General features: G+C 44.7%; 1 protein-coding gene across 1 annotated transcript in view; it reads right to left on the reverse strand.

Annotated features, from left to right (window-relative positions):
- Positions 1 to 9084, reverse strand: part of LOC111970558 (voltage-dependent calcium channel subunit alpha-2/delta-2) — a 245971-nt gene that overhangs the window by 189178 nt on the left and 47709 nt on the right. Inside the window, 1 exon segment of the mRNA XM_070445816.1 lies at positions 1148 to 1264. Coding sequence (XP_070301917.1) covers positions 1148 to 1264 — 117 coding nt within the window.

Consider the following 9084-nt stretch of genomic DNA (forward strand, 5'->3'; position numbering starts at 1 on the left):
CTGCTCTCTCTCTCTCTCTCCTCTTCTCTCTCTCTCTCCTCTCTCCTCTCTCCCTCTCTCTCTCTCATTCTTCTCGTTTCTTCGCTCCTCTCTTCTCTCTCTCTCTCTCTCTCTCTCGTCTCTCGTTCTCTCTTCTTCCTCTCTCTTCTCTCTCTCTGTTTCTTCTCTCTCTCTCCTTCTCTCCTCTCTCTCTCTTCCTCTCTCTCTCTCTTCCTCTCTCTCTCTCGTTCTCTTCTCATCCCCCTCAGAGACAGTATGCTCGTGGCTCCACTCTTCCTTGTGTGCTTTTTAGAGCCCTCATTATGTTGTGCATCTTCTTCACGGTGTGTGTGTGTGTGTGTGTGTGTGTGTGTGTGTGGTGTGTGTGTTCGTATGTGTTGTTGGTTGTTGTGTTGTGTTGTTCTTGTGTGTGTTGTGTGTAGGTGTGTGTGTGTGTGTGTGTTTACCCTCAATGTGTGAACATGCAGCGTGCACATTTTCGTGAACTCTAACCTAGTTCCATTCAGAGGACATTCGCCGACAACATTACAGAAAACGCACCAACTAGCTCTAGTATAATGAATACAAACTCTGATTATCAAACGTAGATCTGGTTAGGTAGAATGGTGCGTTCACAGTGTCCTGCACATGTGAATGCACAGCCAATTTGAGCCAAACAACCTATGAACTGCTTTGTCAGACAGCCTAATAAAGCAGAATATTTTTCGTTTTTACAAATCACATTTTTCGGGATTAGTTCAAACAGTGAATCTATCATGCTCCGTAACATGATAGGCTTTTTGAAATATGCAATCTGATTTGGAATATTTTCTCTCTGCTCTCTCTTGGAGGGTGAGCGGCGGGGGTTGAGACTCGGCACCGGGTGCAAGAAACAAACCAGTCAGAGGGCATGTCTAAACATAATGATGGAAATAATTGTCTCCCCTCAACGGTCACCTCTAAAACACTCTCCTCCTCTCTGGATCGTTCTCTTCGGTCACTAGAACAGCACAACTATCTTCAAGGACATTCCGTTCCCTTCGTAAACCCTCGAACCCTTTAAGAAGATATGAAACTAACCCCTCCAGCATGTTCCTATGTGGAAATAACTATTCCCCCCTCCCGGAATGTCTCCTCTCTGTCGGGTACGGCAGTAGCATCATCTTACCTCCAGGGCTCTCCTTTTGCTAGTGAGCAGCTTGGCGATGTCTCGTGCCACCCTCTCCACCAGGTCCTTGGGATTGTTCCTCTTGATGTCAAACTGGCTCTTCTTCTCATTGTAAATCTACAAAGGGAACACAGGAGTCAAAGGTCAGTTCAAAATGTCTGTCAGTTGATGAACTGGGCACGAAAACACTGGCCATTGCTATGCTGTCCATTTTCAACATAGTACATACTTGGCAGGTCATTTACTGTAGCTAATAGGACAGAACTGTCCTTTATCGAACAGTGTAACCCAACCAGCTGAGGTTTGTGGGGTAATATCAAGCCAGCCACTAAATACGAGTCATTAAAACTAGAGACAAGCTAAATATCCAAGATCCATTAGTGGAAAGTGATGACAAATATAATAGGGAGAGACAAAGACGGAGGCTTGTGACCAGGGTACAGACAGCCAACCAGAAGCCAGAATCATGACAGATGTTTGGCCACACAGAGAAGCTGTGTACAACCTCATGGGCTCTGGCCAAAAGCAGTGCTACCCTATAGGCTATGGTGATATAGGATTCCATTTCAGAACCAGCCAGAAAGAAATGCACTCGGGAAGATTATCCTCCTCTCCCAGAATCTTCTGTTTCACCTGACTCAGCCGTCCTCAGCAGCAGTCCTGGGTCGGGGCTCTGGCAGGCAGACAGACAAACAGGCTCTGTGGTCCAAAGCAGGCCACCTCCCTTGGGTTAAACACTGATCCTGATTGCCCTATAAGACACTGCACTGTTCGTCAACAAGGCACACACTCACACCGCAAAACCACCCTCACTATGCGTTGGTGGGTTTGTAGTAGGAACTATTTKGTGAACATGTTTCATGTACCTGTTATGTGATTAGGCTATGTACAGTACATGTATGTGTATTAAGGAGCAGCCCCATTGCCTCCTTCAAGTCAATGTGTGGGAATGTGCTTTACATACACTCTCTTGATTGGTGCATTMATCAAAGTGAAACACAACCACATAAGTCTGATTTACTTCCTCTGTTACTTCCTGAAAAGGGGTGGAAGGGTAATATAGATCTATCGCTGACATGAGCTATTTTTCCGGTGAGATTTACGTGTTTTGCGTGCAGTGATTAGAAGAGGAAAATGCCAGCCTCCATCACCCATGATCTATCTTTGTCAGGCTAAAAGGTGGGCGGGCAGAGAGCCAGCCAGTAGCGGTCTCCTCTCCCTCCCCTGGCCCTCATGGAGATGAGCCAAGAACAGGCACMGACCATGCCAACTAAACACTTTAGCTAGATTACCTATAGTGTCTTGTTGTGTCTGTCCCCTGATAGATTACTGTTAGGTTACAAAGGCAGCCATTTTATGGTCAAGGAGATTTTGTGTTGAACCTTGATTTAACCAGAAAGTTCCATTGAGGTCAGAAGAGCTCTTTCCCAAGGAAGATCTGAAYATACTGCTCATTCAAGGGTTTTTCTTTATTTGTACTATTTTCTACATTGTAGAATAATAGTGAAAATATCAAAACTATGAAATAACACATATGGAATCATGTAGTAACCAAAAATGTGTTAAACAAATCTAAATATATTTTATATTTGAGATTATTCAAAGTAGCCACCCTTTGCCTTGATGACAGCTTTGCCCACTATTGGCATTCTCTCAACCAGCTTCATGAGGTAGTCACCTGGAATGCATTTCAATTAACAGGTGTGCCTTGTTAAAAGTACATTTATGGAATGTCTTTCCTTATTAATGTGTTGTAGCCAATCAGTTGTGTTGTAGGGGTGGTATACAGACGACAGCCCTATTTGGTAAAAGACCAAGTCCATATTATGGCAAGAACAGCTCAAATAAGCAAAGAGAAATGACAGTCCAGCATTACCTTAAGACATGAAGGTCAGGAAAATGTAAAGAACTTTGAAAGTTTATTCAAGTACAATCGCAAAAACCATCAAGCCTATGATGAACCTGGCTCTCATGATCATCGCAACAGGAAAGGAAGAATCAGAGTTACATCTGCTGCAGATAAGTTCATTARAGTTAACTGCACCTCAGATTRCAGCCCAAATAAATGCTTCACAGAGGTCAAGTAACAAACACATCTCAACATCAACTGTTCAGAGGAGACTGCGTGAATCAGGCATTCATGGTCAATTTGCTGCAAAGAAACCACCACTAAAGGACACCAATAAGAAGAAGAGACTTGATTGGGCCAAGAAACATGAGCAATGGACATTAGACCGGTGGAAATCTGTCCTTTGGTCTGATGAGTCCAAATTTGAGTCCAACYTYCGTGTCTTTGTGAGATGCAGAGTAGGTGAACGGATGATCTCTGCATTTGTGGTTCCCATCGTGAAGCATGGAGGAAGAGGTGTGATGGTGTGGGGTGCTTTGCTAGTGACACTGTCTGTGATTTATTTAGGATTCAAGGCACACTTAACCAGCATGGCTACCACAGGAATCTGCAGCAATACGCCATCCTATCTGGTTTGCGATTAGTGGGACTATCATTTGTTTTTTAAAAGGACAATGAACTAACACACCTCCAGGCTGTGTAAGGGCTATTTGACCAAGAAGGAGAGGGATGGAGTGCTGCATCAGATGACCTGGCCTCCACAAATCACCCGATCTCAACCCAATTGCGATGGTTTGGGATGAGTTGAAGGACAGCAGAGTGAAGGAAAAGCTGCCAACAAGTGCTCAGTATATGTGGGAACTCCTTCAAGACTGTTGGAAAAGCATTCCTCATTAAGCTGGTTGAGAGAATGCCGAGAGTGTGCAAAACTGTCATCAAGGCAAAGGGTGGCTACTTTGAAGAATATAAAATTTGCAATATATTTTGATTTGTTTAACACTTTTTTGGTTACTACATGATTCCATATGTGTTATTTGATAGTGTTGATGTCTTCACTATTATTCTACAATGTAGTACATAGTAAAAATAAAGAAAAACCCTTGAATAAGTAGGTGTGTCCGAACTTTTGACTGATACTTCAAATACAGACAGAAGTTTTCTCTCCTTTATGATGTCTGTGGTGGCTGGGGTTTTAAAACAGACAGGTGTTTCTAGTCCCCAGTTTTTTCTGTTCCTGTGCTTCAATTATCCACCCAGGAGAAGTCATTAGCCTGCACTGTGTAACTCACCAATGCACTGACACACACATACGCACGCAYGCACGCTYGCACACACGCATGCACACATAAATCCCACAAGTAATTAGCCCCAGTGCAAGATGAGGCAACCCTCACAGCCACAGACCAATAATCAGGTGAGCACGTGTGTGCGCGTGCGTGCGTGCAMGCACACACACGCCATTTGAGAGGAGGGCTTTTCTCAAGGTGGTAGAAGCCATTAGTGGAATCTTATTAAAGCATAAAGCAAGAGCGAAGTTTGCTCCGCTCCATTGACAGACTGCAAACCCCTGGCTCTTTTTAAGTGATGCATTTTCCAAGTCGATTTTAAAAACCATGTCAAATTTGTTTTTAAATCAATATGCATTCCCTTAATGTGCGGCGGTGCTCTGTGGGCCTGCTCTTCCTCACTGAGATTCATGGGAATCGTACAGCCGCTATTACAGACACTCACAGACACCCACATAGTTTGGAGACGTGCTTCAGAACATTAACAAAAAAAAGGGAATAAGGTCGACCTGCATCAATAGCCTTCCAGCTTTTGTATTTTATTCTCTTCTTTTCATGAGATATGCATATTCATTATAACTACACTCTCAGAAGAAAAAAGATTGTGAACCTAAAAGTGTTTGGTTTTCGCCAGACATAATGGGACCCATCTGTCACGCCCTGATCTGTTTCACCTGTCTTTGTCTCCACCTCCCTCCAGGTGTCGCCCATCTTCCCCATTATCCCCTGTGTACTTATACCTGTGTTCTCTGTTTGTCTGTTGCCAGTTCGAGTCAACCAGCGTTTAGTGGCTMAGCACCTGCTTTTTCTAGTCTCTCTTTTCTTGCCCTCCCGGTTTTTGATCTTTGCCTGTCCTGACCCTGAGCCGGGCTGCCTGACCAATCTGCCCGTCCTTGACCCTGAGCCTGCCGACCTGTACCTCTGTCACCCTCTGGATTACCGATCTCCGCCTGATCCGACCCTGAGCTCTGCCTGCCGTCTGGTACCGTTGCCCGACCTCTGGTTTTCTGACCCCTGCCTGCCTTGACCTGTCTTTTGCCCGCCCCTGTTAGAACATTAGACTACTGTTCATTCAACGTGGTCTGCATCTGGGTCATCCTTCATACCTGATACCATCGTGCCCACAAAGTGGACTCAAGTTTGCCCAAAAAGCGCCTGGAAGCACCTGGACGATCATCAAGACTTTTGGAAGAATATTTTATGGCCAGATGAGTCAAAAGTATCAAATGTATCAAAGGACATGTATCCCATTATACCTGGTGAAAACCAAACACTGCATTCCACAGTAAGAACCAACGGTCAAGCATGGTGGTGGTATTGGGGATGCTTTGCTGCCTAAGGACCTGGACAACTTAATAGAAGGAAGCATGATTCTGCTTTGTATCAGAGAATTCCACAGGAGAATGTCAGGCCATCCGTCTGTGAGCTGAAGGAGAAGCGCAGCTGGGTCATGCAGCAAGACAGTCGATCCAAAACACACAATCAAGTCGACATGGAAACATCTAAAAAAGCAACACATATGACATTTTGTATTGAGACAATTGAGATGTTGTGACAGGACTTGGAAAAGAGCAGTTCAAGCTTGACGGCCCACAAATGTCGCTGAGTTAAAGCGTGGAAAAGTAGGCCAAAATTCCTCCACAGCAATGTGAGAGACTGATCAACAACTACAGGAAGTGTTTGGTTTGAGTCATTGCAGCTGAAGGTGACACAACCAGTTATTGAGTGTAAGGGGGCAATTACTTTTTCACTCAGGGGCATTGGGTGAAACTTTGTTTATGAAATAAATTAAATAACTATTTAATTGTTGTTACTTGTTCACTCAGGTTCCCTTTATCTAATATTAGGTTTTGGTTGAAGATCTGATAACATTCCGTATCAAAAATATGCAAAAGTAGAGACAATTAGAAAGGGGGCAAATCCTTTTTCACAGCACTGTAGAACAACTTCTACACAGGGTTCTACATGGAACCTGAAAGGATTCCTTCTTTTTGGTAGACTGCAGCTAGCACCCTCTTCTGGAAGCCACATACACACAGCCTTTTGCACCATGTCGTATGTCTCACTAGACTACTAAATCTCTAGCTGGATCGATGGGCACAAACCTGTCTAGTGTGCTCCCACTGCAACTCAGTGATAACAGCTCCATAGAGACAAACAAAGTAGGATTGTGTTGTATTGTGCTCACAGCTCTGACAGATGCTGGCACCATAGAGAGCTAGATGCAGGTACTGTATCTCTAGAGAGAGAGAGACATATTGCACCCTATTCCCTATGTATACAATGTAGTGCACCCTAAGGGCCCTGGTCAAAAGTAGTGCACTACATAGGGAATCGGTTGCCATTTTAGGAAACACCAATGGTCATTACAGCCTCGACTAGTGGGATAGGAGGCTTTTACAAAAATGTGATGGGTATTGTGTTGTCAACCATACAGAGTTCCAAACCAGTGGCTGCTGGGAACGTTCATTATAGGTAACAGAAGTAAGGGATTGCCAGCTCGTGGTAATACTCTGGGAATGACAGGCTTAAATCGTCAGTAACTAGGAGTCTGAGATGACTGACCAGCACTGAAGAGCTTTGAGAACAAACGCCTCAGTGAGATGATATCTGAGAGCTTTTTAGAGATTGACTTCAGCTAGGAGACACTCGGTTGTAGAAGACCCACACAACCAGTCTGACTATGACTAGAAAGCTGACATTGGTGGATTATACAGTATTTGGAGAGAAATATATTTGGACCAGGGAAACACCAGGTACAGTTGAGTAAATATATGACATTTTCCGTTAAGCTAGATATTTGCATACAGCACCCTGTGCAGTTTTCATCTGAAATCATACTGACACACTCTCAGCAGCATTCATTACTTTCAATGTAGCCAACCCTAGACATGACTGGTGATTTATTTTGCGATTTATTCAGAAAAGGAAAATTGAATACTGTTGAAATAGGATGTATGTCATAGCAGTGGCAGAAACTCAAATAATGAAATGTGTGAATTGGACTGACTTCACGGGAAAAAGACACGGGTATCAGTGATGTGACTGAGTCATGCCTATGATGCCCAGACAGTTTCCTGGGTACGACTGTCATTCACACAGCAGAGGAGGAAACTGGCAGTTGTGGTGGCTCTGCAGTGTGGATAGGGCCAATGGAGCCGGCTGCTCACAACACTAACATAGGATCCGAGAGAGCGGGCATGCCAATCCATGCCAATATGCTCTCCCTGGCAGTCATGAGAGTGACACACACACAAACACACACCCACATAGACATGTGTGGTGCACTCACACACTGATCATTAGCTATGATAACTAGTTCCTGTGTGCCAAGCTCAGAGTGTGTGAGTGTAAACACACAGATGGGGAAAGAGTGGGGTGGCGACATTCCAGAGAATCTGTTAAAACATCCTTATCCAATCAGAGAGCCACAGTTTTCTGCTTGTCCAATCACAACTCACCGTCTTTCCCCRTCTGCGACTCTACTCCAGTTCCCTGAATAAGTGTTGCCAAAGCGGCAAAACAATTTCAAACACCTCTGCGTTCACTATCTCAGAAATAACAACAAAAAAAGAAAAAAAAGAAAAAAGAAAGAAAAAAGACAATTATGTTCGCCTCCCGCTTTGTCGAAAAGAGAGTTGTTTGTTGGGGCTCTCTGCTGGTTTCTCTGGCAGCAGGACTCCTTATCGCTCGGTGAAGTCAGCCACAGTAGAAGGCGTCTGGCTGGTGCCGGCTGAGGGTGACAGAGACAGATGCCACATCATTAAGGAATATTAGAGGGCTCTGCCGAGCAGACCGAGCCAGCATCCACAGGCCCCGGGAACAGTTCAATAATAGAGAACACAGGCAGGGGGAACCAACGGCTCGGCACGGCTCGGGCACGGCTCGGCAGACCCCCAGAGGAGCTCGATAAAACCCAACACACCAGGACCGCCAGGACCGACGTCATAGCTCAATACGACTGAGAGCACAGAAGAGTCAGGGACGCCGGCGCTGACTCCAGCTTCCAGAGGAGTTCAGTGAGACGGAGCAGGACAGTTGACTGCTACGGTGGCCCTAATGTGTCCTTCAGAGTGTTCATGCTCTGACGTTGAAGAGAAGAAAACACCCAGCCACAAATCAATCTTCAATTTAGATTGTCATTACATGAGTTCAAAACATTAAGAATCCATGATCCCTTATTGATGTCACCTTAAATCCACTTCAATCAGTGTAGATGAAGAGGAGGAGACAGGTTAAAGAAGTATTTTTAAGCCTTCAGACAATTGAGACATGGATTGTGTATGTGTGTCATTCAGAGGGTGATTGGGCAAGACACAATACTTAAGTGCCTTTGAACGGGGTATGGTAGTAGGTGCCAGGTTTGTGTCAAGAACTGCAGCGCCACTGTGTTTTTCATGCTCAACCGTTTCCCGTGTGTATCAAGAATGGTCCACCACCCAAAGGACATCCAGCCAACTTGACAAAACTGTGGGAAGCATTGGAGTCAATATCGGCCAGCATCCCTGTGGAACGCTTTCGACACCTTGTAGAGTCAATGGGGGTGCAACTCAATATTAATGTTTTGTACAGTCAGTGTACATGCCACAACGCATACACAACCAGCCAGCCACCACTAAAAACAGCACCACAAAACATGGAAATATCACATTGACATAGGCCTATCTGCCAAGGACCAAAACAACTCAACAATTTGACACAAATGGTCCAAATGAAGAAGTTGAACTCAACAGTGATCCAAGCCAGAGTGATCAACTGCAAAGCTACTGGTTCACTGAGTCAAACAGCCTGAGCATGATGCA

The sequence above is a fragment of the Salvelinus sp. IW2-2015 genome, linkage group LG11, assembly GCF_002910315.2.
Source record: "Salvelinus sp. IW2-2015 linkage group LG11, ASM291031v2, whole genome shotgun sequence".
Classification (NCBI taxonomy): domain Eukaryota; kingdom Metazoa; phylum Chordata; class Actinopteri; order Salmoniformes; family Salmonidae; genus Salvelinus; species Salvelinus sp. IW2-2015.